Source organism: Melospiza melodia, chromosome 6 (assembly GCF_035770615.1).
Source record: "Melospiza melodia melodia isolate bMelMel2 chromosome 6, bMelMel2.pri, whole genome shotgun sequence".
In the NCBI taxonomy this organism is placed as follows: Eukaryota; Metazoa; Chordata; class Aves; order Passeriformes; family Passerellidae; genus Melospiza; species Melospiza melodia.
This window is the reverse complement of record NC_086199.1, coordinates 57807246-57832657: the sequence shown is the minus strand read 5'-3', so window position 1 is coordinate 57832657 and position 25412 is coordinate 57807246. Positions and strand designations below refer to the sequence as shown.

At 44.4% G+C, this 25412-nt stretch overlaps 3 protein-coding genes and 2 non-coding genes across 8 annotated transcripts in view; all 5 read right to left on the bottom strand.

The window, feature by feature from the left end:
* The window catches only part of TRIM66 (tripartite motif containing 66), a 45982-nt gene extending 41125 nt beyond the window's left edge, over window positions 1–4857 (bottom strand). The window contains exons 1-2 of one of the 2 annotated variants that reach the window (XM_063158509.1): window positions 3826–4857; window positions 3473–3660 (exon numbers count right to left, since the gene is read on the bottom strand). In XM_063158509.1, the coding sequence (XP_063014579.1) occupies window positions 3473–3638 (166 nt within the window). In that variant the 5' untranslated portion in view covers window positions 3639–3660; window positions 3826–4857. Of the gene's footprint in view, window positions 1–3472 lie in introns of both variants that reach the window. The other variant, XM_063158508.1, reaches the window with a different exon arrangement.
* A 1985-nt stretch (window positions 4858–6842) lies between these two features.
* On the bottom strand, window positions 6843–9492 carry RPL27A (ribosomal protein L27a). Its single transcript, XM_063158506.1, has 5 exons — window positions 9419–9492; window positions 9068–9131; window positions 8608–8683; window positions 7655–7829; window positions 6843–7033 (listed from the first exon to the last, which is right to left on the bottom strand). Exons 1-5 carry the CDS (start codon window positions 9419–9421, stop codon window positions 6905–6907), a joined length of 447 nt encoding a protein of 148 aa, XP_063014576.1. The 5' UTR covers window positions 9422–9492; the 3' UTR covers window positions 6843–6904.
* LOC134420435 (small nucleolar RNA SNORA3/SNORA45 family) lies at window positions 7249–7380 on the bottom strand. The gene has a single exon (XR_010028352.1). It is a non-coding gene; the product is annotated as a small nucleolar RNA SNORA3/SNORA45 family (small nucleolar RNA).
* LOC134420434 (small nucleolar RNA SNORA3/SNORA45 family) lies at window positions 8135–8266 on the bottom strand. The gene has a single exon (XR_010028351.1). It is a non-coding gene; the product is annotated as a small nucleolar RNA SNORA3/SNORA45 family (small nucleolar RNA).
* Window positions 9493–10163: 671 nt separating the features above from the next.
* DENND2B (DENN domain containing 2B) overlaps window positions 10164–25412 on the bottom strand; it is a 152463-nt gene continuing 137214 nt past the window's right edge. For all 3 annotated transcript variants that reach the window (XM_063158505.1, XM_063158504.1, XM_063158503.1), the window contains 6 exons: window positions 16686–16863; window positions 15610–15651; window positions 14512–14623; window positions 13286–13525; window positions 12978–13064; window positions 10164–12013 (listed from right to left, as the gene is read on the bottom strand). In XM_063158505.1, the coding sequence (XP_063014575.1) occupies window positions 11979–12013; window positions 12978–13064; window positions 13286–13525; window positions 14512–14623; window positions 15610–15651; window positions 16686–16863 (694 nt within the window). In that variant the 3' untranslated portion in view covers window positions 10164–11978. The remainder of the gene's footprint in view (window positions 12014–12977; window positions 13065–13285; window positions 13526–14511; window positions 14624–15609; window positions 15652–16685; window positions 16864–25412) is intronic.

Genomic DNA, 25412 nt, shown 5'->3' with positions numbered 1-25412 from the left:
GCAAGTGGACATCTGTCAATACTTGAATCCACATTCTCTCTCTTCAAAACTTTGGTTTTCTCTTGGTTTTCCCCAATCTGTTTGCATTTCTCTAATACACGACCCTATCACATTTCTTGGCATTAAGTGAACACAACAAGCATGGACAGTTTTTGAGTTATGCAGAGAATATGGGCAGAAATTATGCAGCCATTTTCCAGGATTTTTGTCATCCAACTTCGAGAAGTACAACAGGGCAAAGAACATTTTTTAAATGAAATTGCAGAAAGTAATAGCTCAACACACAAGTTCAATACAAAAACATCATACAATTAAATCCACCACATCACAAAGCTGAAAAATTACTAATAGCCTTTAACTTTACAGGTTAGGCTAATTACCCAATTTGGTTACAAAATGTTAAGAATTCCAGGGCTTGTATCAGCTAGCAGAATTCCATAAGGTGTTTCAGTACATCTTTTTTGATCTGCCTTGTTCTCAGGGGTTCTAACTGTGATTGAGCAGCAATTACCTGTGATTTTTCTTTTCCTTAAGGAAAAAAAATCCCAATAAACCCTTTAGCTGAGACAATCTGGAAAAAACATAAACTTCTCCCAACAATGCACCACCACTGGGCCTCATTTGACTACTTCTGGAATTAACATGTTGGTGATATTTAAAGCACTAAATGAACTTATATCACTGAGCATCTTACAGAGAGGAAGATTTGCAGATGTGGGGTAATTTATTTTGGCATCCACCTCCAGTCCGGAGAGAAGGGATAAACACAGGAACCTGGATGAATCTGGTTTGGAATGTGTTTAGAACTTCATGAGAAAGAGGCAGACCCGAGGAAGCAAGAACCAACGTTGTACCAAGAGTGGCAACGCACACAGGTGGTGCTGGGAAAGTCCTAATCTGAGACACTTCCCTCTCAAGAGATGTGAGAACGTTCTCTTTTCCTTACTCAAGCCCTCTCTTGAAAATTACTATTTTACCCATGCAGTAAACAGACTGGAAATACATAACATGGAAATCTGTAGAGGAGGAGGATGTGGATCCTCTGTTACAGGAAGACAAGGAATAAAAATAGGAAAGCAACATTGGCCTGCAAAAAACAAAACAAAACAACCCAAACAAAAAATCCGCCAAAAAAAAAACCAAAAAAGAAAAGACAAACAAAAATAAGAACTATAAAAGAAAGACTGAGAAGGTCAAAGTTCCCTTCACAGAAAAAGCCTGTGTAGGAGCCAAACTCACAAAGATAACGTCCTTTTTCCACTCAAATTACTCCCAAACTCTCAGTTCTCACAGTTTGGATAAATTCTGGTGGCTTTGCAGCTTTTCCATAGGAGCTCTGGCTGCTACCTCAGGGCTCTTATTCAGGAGTCACCTCAAACACACACAGGAATAAAAGTTTTAACACTAAGCCCCATCAAATGTCAGGACCATTTACTCCCAACTTCATTACAAAACAACAAACTAGAGAAGTGTTCTATGTTAGCAGAGCCCTACTTGTAGTAAAGCCTACAGAAACCTGCACATTCAAATATTCTTTTTGTGACAAACGCCAGAATAACTTCACTTGCAAATACTTTCATTTTTTCCACTCTTACATTTTGCTTGAGGAATTCATAGTGAACAAGGAACACATTTTTCTTACAGGCAATGTTTTACATTTACTCAGCTACAATGGTTTAGCACTTGCACTTACCCTTTACCACTGGCACCTGCATAGGATCAAACTCAAAGATGACACGGGAAACTGGACTTGTACTGTCCATAACTCAGCAATCAGTGCAGGTAAGCAACATTTAACATCATGCCATCAGAAGAGTTCACAAATTTATCCTGCCTGACCTGTGGGGGCTGCAGTTTCAGTCACTGGCTTAATTAAGAGACACAGGTGTTTTGGTTTTGCTGCTTTCCTTGCTCATAGATTAACTGAGTCTCTGCACCTGGTGTCTCATTTCATTACTGGGTCATCACTGTTAATTATTTCTTGTCTCCAGTCTTGCTTTTTCCCACAGAAGTTCCCTATCTACACAAGAACGAAGAAGTAAACAGAGAAACTTCAGGAATACAGAAATAAACTAGGATTTATTTCATGTTGCTATACACAAACAATTCATGATCCGCCTTAAAGAAATATCCAACATTTTAACCACTCACTAGAACCTGTAGCTGCACTTCTTCCAAGATAAGCAAGTGGCAGAAATTCACCTTTCCACTTGGTGAGCAGAAAGGAGGAGGAGAGAAATGGCTGAGATGTCAAATGAGGATACATAAAAATTAATGGAGTGCTTTTTTCAACAGTATTTTATTACAGAGAGGTCCCTCAGACTTTAGGCCTACTATGACCAAGCATTAAAATTTTTAAGGAGGCATTACTTGCAATGACTGCCTTGTTTTCTTTCTATCCTTCTCCCACTTTCACATCTTTTCCCCTGTACCCTACACATGAACAGCCTTTTTCCTTTGCCTTTTCCTTTAGGTTTTGTGTTGTGCCAGCCTTCCAACAGTGACCTCTGAACACTGATTCCATTTGTTTTCAAACCTGAACTAGTCTGGTTTATGTCATCTCATCAGTTCTGATCACCCTCACCTCACGGAAGATGTCTTCTCTTCCTACATGTTTCTAAAATCTGCTACAGAAGAGACAACAAATGATGCCTCCTACTCAACTAAAGTTCAAAGCCTGTGAAAACACAAGTTATCTACATGCCTTTGCTCATCTTATAAATTAGTAATGAGTCTGGAATGCTTCCCCACAGCAATTAAGACACTTTCAGTAAAATTACTATCGAGGTTTTATTCCAAAAAAAAGTTACATATCTATTAACATCACGACTGAGATCTGTCCAAGATTTCAAAAGGCACCGCCAAAAAATGCTTCTTGTCCTCACTAGTTTACTCAGCTTGTTAGGGTGAGTTACAGCCACAAGGGCTAAGGTAAACAACACTCACAACAAGAGTTTCAGTGCACCAGAATACACACATGTAATAACAATTATTATTACCTCTCATAGAAACAGAAGAACTGGGTGGTTTTGTGTTGTTGGTGGGGAGGCACTGAAGGAAGAGCAAAACTATCACCGCAACCAGAACCACAGAAAGGTCCAGCATGTCAAAATGATTGCAAAAAAATTTTGCTCTAGAAGCTATCTTGTAGCATTTATTCATTTTATTAAGCTAAGAAAATCAAATATTGATAATGTCAGCTTGGTAAGTGAAACATTCAGCCCATTCTGAAAAAAAGTTAAAATGCTGCCTAACTATGTTATTTCTTTTCAAAACACTGCTGTTGGATGAAAAACATGACAAAGGTGGCTTGCTCCCTATCCACTTTCTGCTCACACAAATATCTACTCTCCCAATTTATCAATTTAAAGTAGTGCTGTAGAAGAATAGGCTTCAAAAAGTGCTTCTCAGTGCATCTCTTTTTATAACACTGCATTGCAAAGAGCATAAGCCAGAGGTTTTTAAGCATTACCTTCATAGAGAACTTCATACTCAGTGGGAACACAGCTGTATCCTTGGATCAAGCCTGGCAGGCATTCCTTGCAGAAGGAGTGCAGGCAGGGCAGCATCCTGGGCTCCCTCCTCCGCAGCTCCCATTTGCACACCAAACAATTCCACAACAGATCCAGGGCCTCCATCCCTGCTGGCTCAAGTGTGGCCCTGAAAACATGGAGAGTCACAAAATGGCTCATGGCAAGCCCTGCACCTCACAAAACACTCGATCTGTCAAGTGCAAAGCAGAGGGCAACACGGGATGCACGATCAAATAAACATTCATGTGGCCCTGTGGAAAAAAAAAGCTCCTTGCAGCTGAAAATCACATACCTGCTTTACAGAGGAGAATATCTTTGCAGATTGTTGTGCAGGAAAGAGTGGTTTAAGGCTTACAAACCATGATCCCACTATCTCTCTAGTATTTGCAACTTCTGTAGAAACTGAACTAATCTGTTCTATTGATCTCTTTACAAAGCTGAATTGTCACACGCTGTACACTTCCTGCTAGAAGCACTGAAACTGTGCAATTAAAATTATGAGATTCTCTGGCTGCTTTTACAATTTCTCTCAAATATTTTACAGTTTCCATGTAAAGAAAATAGTACCCACAAGTCCATCATTTCAGCAATGCATCTTAGAAAGCTGCTTTGAAAAATGTACAGCATCTTCTGACAATCTCCTTTATAGAAAAAGCACTTTGCAGTAATCAAATTTTAGCTATTAGGACAACCACAGATCAGATTATAGACCAAACCTGACCTTCCCAGTGCTCCTCCCAGCAGCCTAAGCTCCCCAGGGTCAACTGAGAGTTTTGCAGTTCATGTTTCATCCTCAGCTCTGAGATTGTCAGAGATGTTGATCAGATACAGACTGCAAAGAGCAACTCCTGCAAGTTGTATCAGAGGAGAGAAAGCAGATGAAGCCTCATTTCCTCTGGAGCCACCCTTCCAGCTGATCCAGCCCCCTGGCACCAGAGTCCCATGGAGCTGCTGATGGCCCTGGCATGGTGGCCCTGCTACCAGCAGGACGGAACTGAAGCTACAGGAATGAGATTCAATCTCCAGATTTCCCCAGCACAGAAGAGCAGCAGCTCTAATCTTAGGGCTATCTCTTCTCCTGAGGGATTCTGTCTTCTGGTAGATTCCAGTGGAAATGGTTAGTAAGCAGATCTGAATTTGGGATTTTATTCTGCAATGCAAAAAAAAATTATGTCTCAGAAATTAACAACCAGTAGTTTTTTAAAGCATTGTATCCTGAAGTCTTCAGTATTTAAAATATTTAGAAGAAAAATGGACCCTATGTAAAAGTCTGCATCCTATTTCATACCCAAGGTAGAAACTAGGTAGATACCCACCAACTTGACCAACAAATTCCTTAGATAAATTCAAACCTACCACTAAAACTTCAGACTCCAATTCCAAAAACCTGAGGGCCCTTTGGAGATGAGCTGTACCTGTGGTTTAATTAACATTTTATCAGTGCCTATTACACAAACTCATTTTTTACAGTGCATCTTTATCAACCATCTATCAGGGGCAAGTGTCACCGAAGCAGCACAGCCTCTCACCTCATCTCATCTCTGTCATTTCTTGCAGCTCCTGTTGCTAAGACAAAGCTGCACCTACAAAAACATGTCATGTCTGCAGTAGGAAGCTGAGGTCTGAAACTACCACAATGTTGACACAGAGAAACCACAGCCCAAAGCATCCATGCACAGAGAACCAGTGCAAACAAAGCCTGATACTGGGAAATGCTCTGTCACCTCACAAGCCAAAGCTGGGGCAGGATGAGCAGAAGCAGGCTACTGTAAATCTCAATTTAGGCCTTTTGAACAACATGCAAAACTGAGTAGAAGCTTTTTCATAGGAAGGGGAAGAGTAAAAGTGAAAAAAATGTGTTTCAAATTTAGTTCTGAGGCAAGTATGCATAGCAGTAGGCAGCTGGAAGAGAGGGCTGATGAATGCAATGAGCTACAAAGCCCAGGAAGAGAATCCAGGGAATTACAAACCTGACCTTGGTGCTAGGGAAGGTCATGATGCAGATCAGCTCAAGCACCGTCAATTGACACTTGTGCAACAGCCAGGGCATCAGACCCAGTCAGTGTGGGCTCATGGAAGGGGGATTCTGCCTAACCCACCCAATCTCTTCTGCTGACAAAGCAACCCCCTTGGCAGTGAGGGAAAGGCTGTAGCTGTCTGTCTATCTGTCTGCAGGAAAGCCTTGGACACCACTTCCCACACATTCTCCTGGAAAAACTGGCTGCCCACAGCCTGGAGAGGTCACTGGGCACTGGATGAAGAACTGGCTGGATGGCTGGGGCCAGAGTGGGAGATTGAGCTACATCCACCATTACAAATTAGCAAACAGCAGTCCCAGCAGCCACTGAGACACAGCTCCCAAACTCCTCTGTATTCTGGAACAAACTGCCCACTTATGCCATGGCCATTCACAAGCAGCAGGACCACTGGCTAAGATTAACTCTTTTATAAATGGAATGCACATCAACCTCACCCTAAAAGCCCTCTAAATTTAATTGCTGCCAAACACTGGGTTAGAAGTTGATTAACCAGGATTCTACCATACACATACTTCAAGACATGTGCATCAACTTCAGCAGCAAGCTTAAAATAATTGACAGCTTTTACAGGCTCTTGGTCTGACACTTGAGAACCAGCCCACTGGCTTTGGTTATTTGTTATTATTTATTAGTTATTTTTTCCTTTAAATCCTGCTTTGGCACACAAGGCCAAGCCTTGCAGACACCCCAAGTCCTGCTTTGATGTTACAACCAAGCAAGGACTATTTCAGGTTATCATTTTAAACCAATATATCAGCACTGCACACAGAGCAGTTCCTCAACTGTAAGGAAGGCTGAGGATGCCTGGCACCAACTGTCCCACAGCTGGGAACAGCAGGAATTGCACACCCAGCCTGGGGAGGGCAGGGATTGCAAATGTCAATTTACAGCTACTGCTGCACTGCTGTCACTTGGCATTTCCTTGTCCACACTCCTGCTGTTCCATTCCCACAGGCCAGGGCACCATCCCCACAAATTCCCCTTGATGTCACTTCAGTTTTCAAGAATCCCCATCAAAATCACATCAAGTCCTCTTTTCAGACAGCTGTAGAAAGGATTACTAACAAAAGAGCAGCACAAATTCAGAACTTAATTTTGCCACCCACAAAACAATGAGACATCTGCACATGGCAGGTACTGAGAACTGTAATCAGGCAATTTCAAAATGAAGTGAGAAGCACTCAAACCACTGATCAAGTATTATGCAGGTAAGATTAAGTGTGAACTGTGTCTGGAGAAGTCAGGAAAGAAAAATCAGAACAACCCAAACTTCTGTAAACCAGCTCATTTTATGCATTGTTTATTCAAAAAATTTGAATAAAACAAAAACTTTTATGCCACAAGCACACAGGCACCACCAACTTCTTTGATCTTTTCCTCTGCTCTTCTGCTGAAGAACTTGGCTTTCACAATGACAGGCTGCTTGGGCAGCTTCCCCTTGCCCAGCACTTTGTAGTAGCCCTAGAAGGATTTAAAAAAGAAGTTCAGTGTTTGTAATCAGCTCACAGGCTCCTAACACTCAGACCTGTTAGCACACACCGGTTAAAACAGAACCATGATCACCATGACCTTATCCAGTCAATTCATTACATTAAATGACATGAAGACAATTAACAAAACAGCTGCTGGAGTCACAGGAGGTGGGAAGTGGCCCTAAGTGGCCAGCAGAGGCAGAGCAGTGTCCCTGATTCGGTGGCTGGCTGAGACACAGGACATCAGAGCCAGTGAATATGGATCAGGTGTTCCTGTCCGAGAACTGTAGCACACCAAGACAACCAGACATGTGGAGATGTGACTCTAGTCTCGAGGGTGACATGGTGGGAGACCGGCTCCACCACGGCTTTGTTCCCTCAGGAACATTCCAAACCAGCCATCCTTCACCACCTCCCCAAAGGAGGGCAGTGCCTGCCCACACACACACACCAGCAGGACAAGAGGTTCTTACAGGGAAAAATGCAACACCCAAAGTGCCCAGGGATCTGTGTGGTGAGGCTCTGCGCACGAAGCACTGGAGCTGATGTGCAGCTCAGCACCTCCCCAGCAGGACAGGCCCCGTGCAGGGCCCAGCCCAGCAGCACCCACCGAGCGCACGACGTCGATGACCGGGGCCAGGCCCGCCTCGTTCTTGGCGTAGTTGAGCCTGGTCTGCTCGCTGACCAGCGTCCACAGCTTGTCCAGGTTCACCGTGGGACAGAACTTCTGGTTCCTCTTCAGGTGGTAGTGCCTCATGCCCACCTTCCCAAAGTAACCAGGGTGGCTGTGGCACAAACACATTCCATATTAGATCCCATTTCTAACTCACCCTGAACAAGCACAACTCTAAACTAACACTGAAACAAGCATCTTACAACATCAGAGCATCCACAATGTCACATTACACCTTTTTTCAGATTAATATGTGTAGAATTTAGGTGCAATAATGATTAGTATCCAAACCAAGGAGCAATTACACTCTCTCTAAGTGTCCCTTCTCCCCACAACTCACACCTCAATCCCCCTCCCTGCCAAGGCTGCATTTCCAGGGACCCAGGGAGGGCTGTCCTGCCTGGGAAGCTGTGGCACTGCTGTCACTGACCCGGTGACTGACTGAGCCAGGCAGGCACAGCCAGTGAATAGAGATCAGTGGTTCCTGTCCGAGCACTCCAGCACACCAGGGCCACGGGCAGGGCCCAGGTGTGACTCTATAGCCTCGGGAATCACAACATCCCTCCCCTGTACCTGCTGCAGCCAACCGGATTTAACACCAAATTCACATTCTGAATTTGCTCTGTGTGCACTGCTAAGCAGGGACCACACTGTAACAGGGAAATTTGGTCAGCTTTACCTAATGCTACAATGAACTCTCCAAAATGCCAAGTGAAAAGGTTTTTGATTTAAGGGTAAGTGGGGACATGAGCAGCTATAATGCTACACCTCCCATTAAAGGAAAAAACACAGAGGATTGCAGAAAACTTTGCTTATTCACATATAAAACTCAGTTGCTTCTACTTCATGAGCATGCATGTTCCTAGTAGACATTTAAAACGTTAGCTTACTATTTATCAAAGTTAATCCTGTGATGGTGCAAACCACCGGCATTACCACGGCCTCCAGGATGCTTCCTGTGTTTGCCTGACAAGAAACATTTTAAGCTTGTTACATTAATATTACACACAATACTTAGAGATACTTTTAATGTCAACTTAAACTAATTCTTTATCTTGTGCTGCGACACGGTTGGAATGGTAGAGTTGAAAGGGAGACTGCACCGCCCTGGAAGTTTAAGATGTCGCATAGCCAGTACTGATGGGCTGAGCAGTGCTGGAGTTACAAACCCAGGGAGTCTAAATCGTGCAGGACATGATCAGCCCATCGCGGCGGCACCGCTCGATATTCCCCCGGTGCCCTGCACGCACAGCCCCGTTTTTATGGATCGGGGAAGGGCAGAGCAGCAGCAGCAGCATTCCCTCAGCGCCGCGGAGGCCCCGGCGCCCCCGCGGCCGCCCCCGCACTCACCCACGCGGCCGTGGCCGTGGCTGACGTGTCCTCTCAGCTTTCGCGTCTTCCTGAGGCGGGAAGGCTGCGGGGAAGGGGGAGAGCGGCCGTGAGCGAGGCGGGCAGGGAGCGCCACCAGAACCCCGCGCCCGCCAGGGAACCGCGCAGCCGGCCGCCATGGCGGACTGGCCTCCCCGCACCGCTCCCGCCCGCCGCGGGCTCGGAGCCGCGCCTCCCCACCACCCTCCGCTACTCGGCAGTCCCGTCCCGCCGCGGGAGCGAGGGCAGCCGCCGCGGGGTCCCGGTCCCGGTCCCATCCCGATCCCGATCTCGATCCCATCCCATCCCCTCCGGCCCGGACGCAGCTCCCACCATCTTGCCGGCGTGCGCGAGGGAGAGAAAGGGCGCGGCTCTCGCGAGAGCGGGCAAAGGCGCGCGGGACGGGGCGGGGCGGGGCCGAGATCTCGCGAGGCTTCGCTGAGGCGGGAGCGGCGGGCGGAGCCGTGAGGGGTCGGGCCCCGCCCACAGCCGGCGCCGCTCCCCGTCTGCTCCCGGCGCGGGAAGCGGAGCTTTAAATAGAATTTAGCAATTTTTGGAAATTTGGTCACTTTATTAAACATCCATAATAGTGGGAAAATGAGCACTACGTCCTTGAACACAATTACTTGCCACACTGGAGTGTGAATTCCTGGAGTGTCACTGTTTCTTAAGTTTGGTTTCTAGGGGTTTTTTAAATGTATTTTATACTGTTAAGATTTTAAACAAAACTTTACCAATTGTAAACACAGGCCTCAGGATTAAAATTTACCAATTTTAAACACAGGCCTGGATTTATTTTTCTTTAGAATTTTCCTGGTGCATTTACAATGTTCCATGCTGAGGAACACCATTAGTTTTAACAACCAATTTAGTATGGAAAATAATGCACTCCTTGGTTTTTGTTCGTCTGATCCCTTCAAGCACAGACCACCCCATAACACAAGGATTGTTTTACACAGCTCCAGTCTGAGGATTCAAAAGGCACCCATAGATTTTTTGGGCCATGATCTCACTTTGCCCAGTGGTATCCTCTGATTCACATTACAAAAATGGGAACACGTTGACAGATGACACAATGTTTAAAAGCTTTCTCCTTTAATTTTTAAAGTGCAAATGGAGCAAAACAGCTTTGGCACAGGAGATGGGTTTTACAGCACATTCTTGTACATCAGCTTTGTCTTGCCTTTGCAGTAACTCCACAGCATGTCCTGGTACAGTTCTATCCATCATTTTCTGCAGAGGAATTATGTACTTCCCCCTATATTTACTAGCAGCTGTTGTTTATAAAAAGGCCAGAAGCCACCTGTACAAGTGACGTTACTCCTTCCACTCTCAAGAATTACATCTAGCAATCATTCTGGAACTTGGAGCGTATCACAGAGTGAAACTAATGGAAGTTACCAGTTGTGGTGACATTTCCTCTGTAGCAAAAGCACCTGGTATTTCACTGACATTTCACGTACACTTAAGAAGCTTTTGTGGATTTTGGAGTGTGAGGGAGGTAACTGAAAAAGGAAACGACTTCACCTTTTCAGTGGACAGCCCCTCAAGTTTGCTCTATGAGGCTGATAGCAAATCAGAACCACTGTCAGGTTAGGAACTGCGCAAGCCTCAAAGCCCATCTAACTACAGCAGTCACACTGAGAATGACGAAAACCAGAGCGTGGGGGTTTCATTTGAAGGTAAGAGGCTTCAGCTAATTTTCATTATCTGAAGCATTTTATATTTTTTTTAATCTTTTCTTCTTCAGACTAAGGGACAACTTATAGAATCTTGACAGGAGTTTTTTCCAGATCAAGGAAGAACGTGACACTTGAGCACCACGCACAGCACAAAGCCAACTGAAAATTCCATAGGTCAGGAGCAGTATGTGTGATACAAAGATAAAATCATTTGCTGCTAACCCATGAAAAAATGTTTTAACAGATGCTTTTGTTAGGATAAAATTTTTTAAAAAGGGGTAAAAAATGTCTTGTCTTAGCCCTGGTGAAAAACACTGGAGAAACCCCAAAGTGAAAACAAAACCAGCAAACCTACCGAGAGGTTTGTAATATGCACTTTACATTTTAATTACAAATTAATTTAGAAATCACAGGTGAGTTGCTGTGTTTGTACCTGCTCCACATGAGGAAGTGCAGAGGTTTGCAATGAATATAAACAAACAGGTCTATTTACAGAGTTTATTAGGATCCATACATACATACACTAGGAAAGGCTGTACTGTACCTACTCGCTGCAGCTTGCATGTCAGAGAGCCGGGATCTCCCCAGGCTTAGCATCTTAGTGCACAGTGGGTTATAAGGAGTTTACTGACCAGAGTTCAAACCAAGTGGAGGTTCTGCAATGTGAACCAAGTACCTTATTATTAAGTTACTTTGTTATTTCTCCTTTAAAATCAGTTTGAAGGAAACAGACAGATAGACAGCCAAGTGCCTGTGCCGCACGAGAGCAGCCCCGTGCGTACAACCTCTCCCACGTACCCGAGCTCATTCACCCCGCAGTGTTCAGGCATCAAACACCCCTTGGAGTCAGTGGTTCTGCTGAGACAGTCAGCTGCACATAAATCAGCTACTCGTTTTTGCACCAAGCATAACTCAACTCATACTAAAGAAAAAAAAAACAAGCACCTGGTATTCTCAGGAATATACAAATATTTACCACAGTTTTCTCGCTCATTACAAAATCAGTTACAAAAGCTTACAGCACATTATGTACAATCTCTGCCCAAAACCACGGAGGAGCCTTCACGTGGCACCCTGACACAGCATCCGTGGATCTTCTCCTGGAGCTGCCTCAGCTCGCTCCGCTCTCCTCCCGCTCCGCACTCCAGCGCCGCAGGTGTCTCACACGGTGCCATAAATAGGATTTGGGTTGGTGTTTCAGCAGGAAGGAGCTAGTTCTTCTTGTGAAGGAACTTCATTTTGTTACCTAAAGGAAGCACACCGTCAGTCTTCAGCAGATAGCAAAGTCAATCCAAAGTGACAGCAAACGGGTGTAACTTGTAATCAGCATCAGCAGGGAGAGCTGAGTTACAGAGCACTGACTGCCCCAACCCCTTCCTGTTCCACTCCTCGATCATGGTTTGTGTGAAAAATGCATGTATTTTATGATTGGCTTTTTGCAAATATTAAAATGAACATTATATGTGTTGTGTTAGAAAGTAATGCTGTATTAATTCTCTTAAGTACTGTGTTAAATACAGTTTTAGGTTATAGAAACTGTTAAAATAGAAACTATGTAAAATGCTTTGTTTAAAAGAAAGGACTCGCAGCTAGATAGCAGTCACAGGACACCTAAATCTTTCAGAGAAAAAGAATTTTTTGCCCTCTTATCAGAAGAAACGAACTTCTTCCCGCCTCGAAGGCGCTGTTAGGATTCGGAGGAAGAAGCTGAAGATGACCAGACAGAATCCTGTGTTTGAATGGGATTTATGCATCATGTGTCAAGTGTGACTATGCAACAGGCTATTGCTTTTAAGGGTTAATCCTCTGTTAACGGGGGTCCTTTTTCGGGCTCATGATGCCCAGAAAAAGGTACCCGGACGTCCCTAACTCTTTGTCTCTGTTGTCTCATATTGTCCTAACCATTTTATTACTATTAGACTTTTAAAAATTTTAAAAACAAGTGATTGGCGTTTTTCACAGCTTGGTTCCCCCATCCCCAAGTGAAAATGAAAGTGTTAACAGGGACCGTCATTAAATCTGGTTTTATACCTTTAACTATGTTTTCATTGCTTTCTTTTTTGTAATTCCTATCACGCTGAAACCACTCTACTACCTCACTTCACCTCGGGTACGGCTTTTTCAAATTAAAAACAAAAAAAACACCACAACCAAAACCCACCATCACACTGAAAATTCATTTCAGAAATACTTCTAAAGCTTTTCCTCACCGAGGCCTCGCAGGAACTTGTTTACTCCGCTTTGTTCCGTGTCCGGGAGCTCCTCCAAATACTGTTCCACCCTCTGCTCGAAGAGCCCTGCGGCAGAGGGAGACAGGCCTGGCTGAGCCGTGTGCGGCTGATCCCGGTCCCCGCGCAGCCCCGGCTCCCGCCCCGGCAGCCTCCGCTCGCCGCGCCCTTCCGGTTAACCGGGCGGGAGTTCAGCGATGGTTTCCGCCTTCCCGGTGAGCACGGGGGATGGAGGGGCGCTGCCGCCATCCGCGGGGCCCCAGCAGCGCAGGGCAGACACCCACCCGTACCTTTAGCCCTGCATTTCCTCAGCTCCCTGTCCTGGATGAAACCGGCGAACATTTGGGATTCCATGAAAACTTCCAAGAAGCGGCGGATACTCTTGGAGGCCACAGATTTACGGAAAGCCTCCCTTTGGAAGACACGCTCTCCTTTTTCATTCTGGGTTAGGAACAGGGAATAATGGCCAACTGTCTCCACAAAGAATCGGATAAAAACCTCAGACACTAATCCATTCAGGGTGTTACATTCTGCAAAATAAGGCAGCAATAAGACACCAAAATCAGCTGCTACCAGAGCTGTCAGCATTATCCCCGCAGGGCCAGGCCGTGCATCTCCCGGTTCCCTGACGCCGCGCTAGCAACTGGCAGGAGTGGCAGCGGCTCCCTGCACACCTGGATGCACACGGAGAGGGTGACAGCGCCATAGCCACGGGGCCCGTCTGCAGAATTGGTGTTCTGTGACCAAGAGTCAGCGAGAATTACAAATCCTCAGCAAATTAAACATTTGATGGGTGTTTCATCAAAATCAAACCTGCTGTTTTCACTCTTGAGCAAATTCTCTTCAAAAACTTCTGAATGATTCAGCATTAAAATGTTTTTCTCTGAGGATAATAAGTCTGTACCAAAAACTGATCAAAAATGGTCTGTTGTAGAATTTGGGCTTTCAGCGTTTTGGAGATGTTTAAACAGTCTTATATATGTAATGCATATGATTAGAAATAAATTCCAAAAACTGAATATGGGCCTGTTTCATACCTTTAAACCACAGGCATCTCAATTCACCCTGGGCTGTTTTTATCACTGCTGAAGAGAAATATGAACCTTCAGAGACAGCCCAACCCATCTTGGACTAAAATTCTTTTCTGGTGGTACCTGCTTCTCCCCTGAAAATCCCAAGTGCCAAGAGCAATTCCAAACTCAGACACACCCCTAAGCCTGGAGAATTATCTGGATTGAGTTAGGGCCAAGTTAACTGCAAACCTCTGTTTGAGCAAAGGTTCAGAGGGACCCATAGGAGTCCTTGTCATTTGAAAAGAAATTAAAATAAACCACAGGTGAGGTATCACTGTCTGTTGATGACATCAGTCTCATTCTCCTGTGTGCTCAGAGACAGCCTTTGATGTCACCAGAGGTATTTGAGATCTCAAGTCCCATCTTTGTTTCTCCTGCATGGAAAATCACAATTCTACCTACATTTGTTTATTACACAAGTCCCTGTTTCCAAAGGAACTTACCATCATCTGAATCACTATCTGAATCCTGATTTATCAGTTCATTCTTTCTCTCTAGAGCCTGCTCCAGAGCAGCTTGCAATTTTCTAGGCAATAGTGTGTCTTCATCATCCATCTGATGGAGGGAAAAAAGATCTTTAAGCCACAATAATCTATTCAGGAACTCCAGCAAATACTTCCAGCAGGTTTAGAATTCAGATGAAAAATATTTGCATCTGCTACTGTCATGGCCACATATATAAAAGAATGAGAATCTATGCGCAACTAACAAATACTTCTAAAAATTTCTTGTCACTCTTAATAAGATTAAAGTCAGGAATGATAATCCAAAGAGCAGGTAAACACAAAAATGTGAAATCAGCTCTTCACATGACAAAGAGTCCAAATAGTCCTGTTTAACTAAATACACATTGTGTGAAATCTTGCTAGGGGTACACACAGCTGCTGTAGTTGGTTGTAGGCAGCTCCTTTGGTCCTTGACAGTGGTTTTTACTGTTTTCTAGTCTGTCTTGTTTTCTGGGTCTTGCCCCTGTTGCTCTCTTCATTTTATTTTATGCTTGTTCAGCAGAAGCCAGGTAAGCACAGGAGCCTTAGCTGTGCCACTGTTCACCAGCCAGGGAATTGAACACAAAGTTTCCCCATGCAACCTGCAGACTGTTGGTTTGAAATTATTTAGTACCACATGACTGTCAGGAGATGGTGATCCCTCATCTCCTTGTTTACAAGGTTTCTGCTTTTCCTGTCACATTAAACTATTCTCCACCTCTGTGCTCTCGGGAACTTTCTTTGCTATTTTTGTCCTTTTCACCTCCAGCAGTGTGTGAGTTTTCTTGCTAAGGCGATGTTATTGTCTTTGGATGTTTTCTTTCCACTGTGAATACAGTTCTTGATTCCTTGTGACAGTCACAGCCTCACTCCCTTCTGCCTACTGAGAAGTTCTTATTTGCAGGTGGAACAGAAAATGAGAACTTTTTTTTCCCTCATCGCTTTCCCTTTGCACACACAATTCCTGCCAAATCCCTCTGATCAAAGAAACCCAATCAGACCATAGGGGTAAACAGCTTGCCAGACTGCACGGCAGCATTCTGAGCTGTACTTTACCTGTCTGATGAATCGATCAGATCCCAGGTTAACCATCAAAGCCTACAGAAAAGAAAACACTGCTGTGAAATGTATCTGAAGACACAGAAAACATTCATTTGTTCATTGGTTTTTAATAGCAGAAGATCATCTGCTGAACAAGCCTCAACATGAATCAAATTCCTACTGTGAAACAAGAGGTTGTGTGCTTTATGAAACAACATGAAGGTTTTCTTTAGAGCTACAAGTCTAATTTAACATAGATACAACAGATCTCATACTAGATTAATATATTAAAAAAGCTAAAATGGTTTTTTTTCTTAAATCTACCCAAGTTATAACTAATAATTTTGTTAAAATGAAAAGTGTTTCAAGGGGTTTAAAGAAAACAATGTGGAGGCAGCAGGGATTCCAAAGGGCAAGGGTGTGAAATACTCCTGATAAAGCAGCAAAGCTGAGAGATGGAGCTGGGAAGATGTGGAAGAGCAATGTTAGGAAAGCAGAAGGGAAATGGAGCAGAGATTTACCTGGGCCAGAGGCACACAGGGCCTTGGAAGCGAGCACAAGAAAATTCCTTAGAAAAAGGACAGGAAACTAATAGGAGCAAGAGAGAAAAGAGTGTGTCCTTGAGTATTCTTGTGGTTTTTTTACTGGAAGAGCTGATGAAGTGCAACTCTCATTTGATTTCCAATATAGTAACAACAAAGTCTTAGAAGTTAAAGCTGTTAAAGGTTTTGTCTCCTGTGTGGGCTATGGCTTCATGCACCACTTCCATAGGGATTAAGAGATGTCATAGCAGATGGCTTCCTCTTGTTCCAGAACAAATCAGCATATTTACACCCTAAGTACTGGTGACTAGGTAAACATTCACTTTTCTCTGACAAGGTGCCAGGTGTGGAAGAGAGGCAGAATAAAAGAGAAGAATTAAGCTACTGCTGCAGCTTTGCCAAGAGGCAGTTGCCGATGAGAACCAGGCAGAGAAGAAACAAAGAGGCAGATTAAAAATTAAACATGTGAGGATTTATGTCCCAGTGGCAGCCCTCTCCTAGGAGAGGCCAGCTTTACTCCAGGCAAACAATTGTGGTGCCAGCTCCTACCTCCTCTACGGGCAGGTCCTTGAGTTTGGGCAGGGAGCTGGAGAGCAGTCCCACCAGGAAGGGGGTAGGGCAGCACACGATGTCAATCATGGACGAGGGCAGGACAGGAATGAAGGTGTGCTGCCAGGAGAAGGGGTACAGCAGGGCCACTACAGCGTGGGAGCAGCTCGACAGGGTGCTGGGGAGAGAGCAACAACCAGGTCAGCAAAGGCTGTTCTTGGCTCACAACACCTTCCACCCGCTGAGAGACTGTTGAAATACAAGTGCCCAAGGTGCTGCCTCTGGCACTCGTGTCTTCAGACAGGCCTTGGTCTCCTTCCAGTCCCTACCCTCTCTGTGCTGTGCAGTGTGGCAGCTCACAGCACACCTCAAACCAAAGGTACAAAACTAGAACCTGTCTGTTTCAAAATACAATCCATTTGTTTCATAGCAGATGGTTTGATCTAGAAGTCAAGATTCCATGTTCCCAAAAGCACTCAAAAGCAGCCACTTTGAACAATTCTTAAAACCCAAAAGCAAATTCAGATCTTGGCTGTTAGGATGATATCAGAAGTAAAACAACATAATAGTAATGTTCTTAACTACAGGAACAAAGGGCAAACGAAAAGTAAAATAAAATTGGGAAAAAAATCCTCACAAAAAACTCTACCAAATCAGATATAAAAAGCCCCCAACAATCAATACCTGTTCCAAAGGAAAGCTGGTAAAAGCAACACATTTTTCAAAGATAGTGTATTTTTTGACAATAGCATCTTTTTATTATAATACATTTTAAAGGACTTATTAACCAACTTCAGTGATAAAGGTATTGATCCTGCTCAGCAGAGTACTCTAAAATACAGGTTGGTAGCTCCTAAACCTTAAGGCTTGATATTATCATGGCAAATGTCCTTCCATCTACTGAATCCAATTCCCTTTTTGCAGTCACATGGTTTCCAAATGTTAAAAATTAAGGAACATCATGACCAAGTGGGTTTTAACATCAGGGGAATAAAAACAAGCTCTCCATATCACAGCTACATTGTCTGCCTCTCACAGGCTGAGATGACAGAAATTTGGATCCAACGTGACTGAACTAATTTTCTTGCATTGCAAACTTCTGCTTAATGTAGCTACAAAGAAGTATAAATAATAACTGCAGAGCTGTTACTGCTTTAAAATGCTGGGGAAAGATGCTCATTTCTTCTACTGCAAGACTTGGTGGAGACTTTAGGTGGCATCAGACCTCCACCAGAATAACCTTCATCAGCATTTTTACTTCAGTTGTGAATTGTTCCAGAGCCAGAGGAAAGGTTTCACCTGTTTGTTCCCATCAGTGATTTACCTTCAAAGTTTGCTGCATGAGAAAAAGGAGAATTAGGGGACAAAGAGAGAAAATGTTGGGGAAGAGCAAAGCCTCGTACTTTACTTTACTTTAAAATTGTTTTACTGCAAATAATCTGCTGGCTTGGTTTTAATTGACACTTCCTTTAAGATCTGACAATCGCAGCATGGATTTATAACAAATGTTGCCTGACACAAGGTTGTTGTAAAATGATGCATTTCTCTAATTTTTATATATATTTTTTTTATAAGAAGCAATGGTGCTGCCATGGCCTCGTATTTTGGTCTCAAGCATTTAGCACAGCAAGCACACTGGTGTGCTTTGGAAGAGCTGTGGAACATGGTACAGACTCCCAGCACTTCCTCAAGATCACTTCAATGACTCCCTGGCATTTTCACCTACAACAAATTCATCTTAGCTGAGCAACTAAAAAAAGAGCCACGTTAAGCTAAAAGCAGGAAGACAAACATTCTTCTGCTCTTCAGTGAGTATTTGTTTCCTCTCTGTAAAATGCCCTTTTGTAACATGTTGTGTTACACGCAGTGCTGTGACGTAAATCAGCCCCTGCAGCCTCTTGTGCCTGCTATTCCCACGCTGGGGAGGCTTTCAGCCTCCAGCACAGGCCACTGGAATCTCTTCCTGAGCTTTCCTGGGAGCCAGCTGGGGCAGGGCAGGGAGCAGAGTGCTGGGGGTGTCCTGTGGCAGCACCCACTCTAGTAGGGGTGCCCTCTGCCAGCACCCCAGCACCAGTAACACCGCCCTGGCAGCGCCTTGGCCTCTGCACTTCAGCACTCCACACACAGCTCTTAAATTGAGCCTCAGAAAATCTTTCCTTCTGGAACATCTCATCCCCATGAAACATCCCCTCCAAGCTTCCAGCCCCCAGAATCTCCTGCTGCCATCCCTGCTGGACTCCTGCAGGACTCCTACAGCTGTCACCAAACTCCTGCTTGTACAAAGTGCCTGCCCTAGCTGGAAAGTTTCATATTTAGAATGAATACACATCTTTCACTTCAGTGAAATTTCACAGTTTGTAAGATAAAATTCAGAGGTGATATGTATAAAGGAACCCCCAGCCTAAATCTCCAAAATACAGTTCAGAACCTTTTAAAGGGATATTACTGATGAGAAGCATGTTCAGTAAAGTAAAAAAAGAAAGGCCTACCCTGGGAAACCAAGTGTGCTCCAGTTTTTCCTTTCAAAATGTGCAACCCACACATTATCCAACTGTTCTTGTTTATGAGAATTAAGCAGTAAGGTCAGATGGTTTATTTTCTTTAAGGTGTGTGAAGCACACAAAGTAAAGCAACAGAATGATCAAAATTAGATTTTCAAAATATTTTCACTTTTAATACTCTATGGCAGTTCAGAGAGCTGGTTTGGAGAGTGGGCTTTTCCATTTGGCCTGTGCATTTTTACAGGAATGCTGCATAATGTTCTAGCTGTTGTTGACACTTCTTGATTTCCATGGGTTTTTTTCATCTTGTAAAGAAATTATTTGGAATTTGCCAACATTTTGGCTTTCTCTGTGCCTTTTTATTCACTAGATTAAAAAAACCTTCAGTGCTTGATCTTCTCCCCGTGAAGGCAGTAATACAAGATTATACAAGTATATTGAGACAGTTCTTAAAGACAAATTTCTCTTGAAGAGATCCTTTATCATGTTACAGGCAAAATATGACATTGCTTCTTTCCCACTCAGAGTTGATTTATGTTCCTCTGGGCTATTTTGTTTCCCAAATCATTTTCTCATGATAGCACACAGAACCTTTTCCTTGTTGTGTCGCTGGCTGGGGAGGTGCAAGCTCAGACTAAGAGCTGAGGCACCAGGATTTCAGACACAGCTGTGACTCAGCTGAATTTTGGAGATGGCTTATGAACACCGTTCAAGTCTACATCAAAAAGCAAATCACTGTGACTTAACAAGAACCTTTTCTGTCCTTTAGATAGGGAGAATGTCTTGTAGCAATTTCTGGGTTGGCAACCAACAAATAACCCCAAGCTTAGGCTGCATCCATATCTTATCACAGCACAGTTAGCACGCTCTGAGAAGGACAAGCTGCTGCAGGGGATGGACACTGTCCTGGCTGGGATGTCAGTGCTGGCTGTGCTTTTTCAAGGACTGTGCCTTGTTGCACACTGCAAGTCACCAACTCTCTCAAACTGCTGAAGTCATATTCAGTTACAATTTCTACTCCCAATGGAAATATTCCACAAATACCCTTGATAAGTCTCTTTCTGACAACAGCCAACAGCCATTCCTTCCTGCTTCTCCCTCCACACCTAGAACTTCTCACAGGCCCAAGGAAGCTTCACACACTGAGCATCTCCCAAATCCAGGATTGAGCCTCTAGCACAAACAACCACTTGCTGGTTTGGCTCCCTGATCCTAGCTTACTATTGACATGCACCTCCACAGTCAGTTTGGCATTTGCATTGAAGGAGAAAGCAGGAATATCCCTTTCATTCCTCCACCTCCCCTGAGGGACAGACAAGGTTCCTCAGCCAGGAGAAGAGGGAGGCACCCCTCACATGCAGGGCCAAGCCACCCAGCAGCTCTGTCACCCCAGGCTGGTGCCAGCTCTGAGCTGTGCCAGTGCTCTGGACCGTGCCCTGGACTGGGACCAACTCACCCAGTCTGGGCTCCCTGCTCCCTCACATTGAGAAACACAGCCAAAAACGTAAATTCACAAAAAAAGTGTTTCCACTGTTTACTTTTCCACAACCTTTTATATTCCTCATCTCTCCCTGCTGATTAAATGATGTTGCTCTGCCCACATTTGCTGAAGTCTTTCATCCGCCCTGTTGACACATTCATGCTCAGCCCACAAGCACTTTGAGTTACCTCCCTGACACACATCCCTTGTCTGCTCAGGAGAGCTTCCTCCCACCTGAGGCTGGAGTCTGGAGGCTCTGTCCTTCCCATCCCTCGACTCACATGGGTATTACACACCAGGATGTCTCCTCATCACAGGCCATGGCCCTGCTTTTCTGGGACAGCTCCTACACTTGGGCCACTGATGAGCTGTGTAGCCAAAACAAATCCCTGACACTTCCCTTCTAGATCCTTCCATGCCTCTCCTGATCCTGGATTAACTCCAGTCTCTCACAGAGGTCTGTGACAAATCTGCAAGATAAAACAGTCTGAGAGGTTTGCAGAGGACTCTGAAGGACTCTGGGGAGAGGCTACAAGTCAAGGGCTCAGCCCAGCTCCCCTCCAGCACAAACAGGCTGCAGAGGTGGAAAGGACAAAGTAGAAAACTTGAAAAGCATCAAGTAAAGGGCAAGTGGAAGTAAAATCCGTGGCAGCCTGATAGACTTTGGGTGGAGATGGAGAGCAGGCAGCACTGCTGTAATTCAGGGCAGATACAGTGCACTCCAAGGCCCTGACAAAATAAAGGTTTCTCTGTGTTCATAAGAATAAATAAGAGCAGCATTATTAATCAGGTTGATAAGACTAAGTAATAGCGTCAGGGACAAGACATAAATGACAACTTCTAAGTGTCAGAAATGACAGTCTCCAAACTCCACCTGGCTGCAGTGAGCTCCTGCAGCATTCCTGCAGGTCAGCTCTTGAAGTGAGCCCTTGGGGAAGGGAGAGGAGAGGAGAGGAGAGGAGAGGAGAGGAGAGGAGAGGAGAGGAGAGGAGAGGAGAGGAGAGGAGAGGAGAGGAGAGGAGAGGAGAGGAGAGGAGAGGAGAGGAGAGGAGAGGAGAGGAGAGGAGAGGAGAGGAGAGGAGAGGAGAGGAGAGGAGAGGAGAGGAGAGGAGAGGAGAGGAGAGGAGAAAGGAGAGGAGAGGAGAAAGGAGAGGAGAAGAGAAAGGAAAGGAGAAAGGAAAGGAAAGAGAAAGGAAAGGAAAGGAAAGGAAAGGAAAGGAAAGGAAAGGAAAGGAAAGGAAAGGAAAGGAAAGGAAAGGAAAGGAAAGGAAAGGAAAGGAAAGGAAAGGAAAGGAAAGGAAAGGAAAGGAAAGGAAAGGAAAGGAAAGGAAAGGAAAGGAAAGGAAAGGAAAGGAAAGGAAAGGAAAGGAAAGGAAAGGAAAGGAAAGGAAAGGAAAGGAAAGGAAAGGAAGGAAAGGAAAGGAAAAGGAAAAGGAAAAGGAAAAGGAAAAGGAAAAGGAAAAGGAAAAGGTAAAGGAAAAGGAAAAGGAAAAGGAAAAGGAAAAGGAAAAGGAAAAGGAAAAGGAAAAGGAAAAGGAAAAGGAAAAGAAAGGAAGAGGCTGAATTAAATGCAAGGAGGTAAAATTAAGATCTGGGAGGTAGACCTGGGAGGGGAGAGAGACAAAATGAGCCTGATGAGCAGGTAAAAAGGAAACTGAGGGCAAAGGGGCTGGGATGGAAATTTAAGAGACAAGACAGTGACTGGCTGGGCTGAACAATGCAAGGACCAGGGAAAACCATTTAATATGAACATGACTAAAGCTATCACACACATATGATGCCAAGGTGAAACTGGTCCCTCCCTGTTGCTATAGGCAGAGGGAAGGAGGTGGGGGCTGTCTGATGCCATTTGCCTCTCCTCTGTCAGTACCAGAGAGGCTGAGAGGGGCAGAAACTGCAGGAGGGAAGGTCACACACCAGGACAGCTGAAGGTGACAGAAGCTCAAAGCCCACTGGTGGCACAGATGGAAATCGAATGCAACCAGTGCTCTACACCTCAGCCACTGCTGCTAAGCAGACAGACACAAACCCACAGTTTTATCAGGAAAAATTCTCAAACTGAAAAGTTTCTTCCACAACAAATATATTTACCTGTCCCTGAGAGGAAAAAGATTATGACCAATATAAACAGCAGAATTTGGTCTTAACATATTTTTGTTTGACCCAAATTAATTGTAATCCAGTAAATTATCTGAGCACTAATAAAATAATTCTTTCCAATGACTACAGAGCAGCAGGAGTTGCAATCAGGTCATGCCTCACCTCATCAATTAAAGCATGAGGGGACAGGCAAATTACTGTTTTAGGCTTTGATTCAACACAGTATTTCAGCAGAAGCTTCAGCTTTAATTTACTTTCACTGTGCTGAAATACTTTGCTGAAATAAAGCCTCAAAGACCTTTATTTTCCCACTTCTGTTTTAATCAGACCAGCCCTCAAGACATAATAACACCTTGTGAACCACAAGTTCCCTCACTGCTGTGGGAGAGGCTGCTGCAAAGGCAGCAGCAAGGCATGTTGAAGCTTTGGAAATTTGAATAATTTTTACTTTTCTAGAAGCCCTTCAGGGGCTGGGCAAACTACAGAGGTTCCTTCAAGCCTTTTTAAGGTGGTTTGGAATTAGAGACTGTAATTTTGAAGCTAATAAATATTGTAGTTTCATGTTAATGTATTATTAATACATTTTTTAATTTTAAGAACATAATGTATTTTTAAAGTCAAATAATTAGATTTTAACGTCCTGGATTGAGAATTCCCTGTGGCAGAATCTCCTGTAAAGGGTCCATCTCTGTAGGGGTACGCAGGGAGGAGGACTCCCCTGCTCCTGCCAAACACTTCTCCTCACCTGACCTTCAAGTGAATCTGTGAAAATCTGGGTGTCTGCAGGAAGTTTAGGATGGAGTGGTTGCATGTGTGACCTAAAAGAGAGCTCTGAAGCTGCTGAATTTCCAGTTACTAAATCTGATTTCTCTACACTAACCAATAAGATGTTCAAAATCAAAATACTGGGTTCATATTCCATGGAAAATTGCATGAGTTTGGACTGTAAAAGCCAGAGTAATATTTTGCATTTATTTTATACAGCAAATATTTAATAAGAGGTGAACTAAGAGTCACCACCTGAGGTCTTTAGTTGCTGGCCCAAAGTATGCAGCTAATTTGTATCTCTGATCAGTACCCAATATCCTCCTTTTCAGGAAACACAGACAAATCTGTGCATATTTTAGCTTGCTTTTTCTCTTGATGGCACAGGAGACCCACCAATGGAAGGCTGTGTTTGAATAAAATTGGGAATTCTCTAGTGTAAATGTGATGATGGATGGGAACACATACAATCCATATGAGGATCATGGGTCCATTTGGCCCATCTCAAATTCAGCAGCCAGTTCTGAACAATTCACAACTCAATCATCACACACACTGCAAGAATTACTGCTACAGGGAACCTCTGGCACAGGGCAAGGAGCTCCCCAAAGCACAAAGAGCAGATCTCCCTGTCTGTTATGGGCTGGAACATCTCTCACCCAGACCTGACAAATATCCACATGTTCTACCAGCAGTGAGGCCACAGCTCAGACCAGAAGCAGGTGAAAATCCCTCACTCTGCACAGGAGCTGGACAAAGCAGGAACCTTGCTCCACAAGTGAACACTTGCTAGGGTGGGTGACTGCTTTGCCAAGCCAGCAGTGCTGCCCTGGCACCTGTGCCCTCAGCCTCCAGGTCCATCCACACTCCCCCCTCCTGGCAAGCAGCAGCCTGGTGCAGAAGGGACAGCCAAACTTTGCTGGTGCCAGAGTGAAGGGCAGAGTCCAACCACAGTGGCTTCCCGAGTTTGAATGCTGACATATTTGCTGCAAGTGACCTCTGTGATATCTCATGGAATGCAAACAAGTGATAACACTGGCAGGGAGAGAGGGGCACTGAGACTGAGGAGGAAATGCATATTTTCCACATCACATCAGGCCAATTATCAGTTATTGTCCTTTCCAAAATCCTTTAACTATGCTCACAGCTCCAAGAGTGAAGCTGTTTAACCTTCACACCACTCAAATGGCAGTTTTGGCCCATGCAAAGGAGCTAAACTCAAACCCAAGCCTTCTCTTACAAGTAACAAGTCACACACTTCAGGTTTTATGTGGTGCTTCCTACAGGGCAGCAGGAGAACAGCCAAGCTTATAAACCTCTCAGAAAGGAATCCCAGGATGTCCTCACCTGTCTGGCAAAAGCAGGGCTGCAGTTCCTTATCAGTGGGGTACCAGTGACGCACTTAACTTTGGGACAGGTCCAGTGACTACTGAAGGTGAGTTATGGAGAGCAGAGGCAGCAATGCCTTTGTGCTATTGATGATTCCTAGGAGGAGATTTTTTTGTGATGAACTAAAGGTTACAACCCTGTTTCTGCAATTGTTTTCCCTGACTTGGATTCACAGAGCCATGGTTTGCCTCACTGCAGTGCCAAGGAGCACAGCTCATGGAGCAGACTTGCCCAACATTTTGTGTCATCATCTGGTCTCCTTTTCTGGTCCTTCCTTCTTGTACTTGACAGAAAACTGAGTGGGCAACATCTTCACTGATAAACTCTTGTCTGGCCACATCCCCTTCAGCTTTAGTGTGCAACATCCTCTCCTGGTTTGGGCTGTTTTACCCTCCCAGCATGGATCCATCACTGACACTGAACGTGTTCCCACAGCTTCACAGAGGCGGACACCTTGGAAGATGATGTGCCCTCAGAGGTTCTTTTTTTAAA

What these genes read in the sequence shown, in the direction of transcription:
- RPL27A (XM_063158506.1), bottom strand. An exon ending in CCACGGCCACGGCCGCGTGG is followed by an intron (nt 8,684 to 9,067) that starts GTGAGTGCGGGG and finishes GTTTCTTGTCAG; the next exon opens with GCAAACACAGGAAGCATCCT. An exon ending in TCATCGACGTCGTGCGCTCG is followed by an intron (nt 7,034 to 7,654) that starts GTGGGTGCTGCT and finishes AAATCCTTCTAG; the next exon opens with GGCTACTACAAAGTGCTGGG.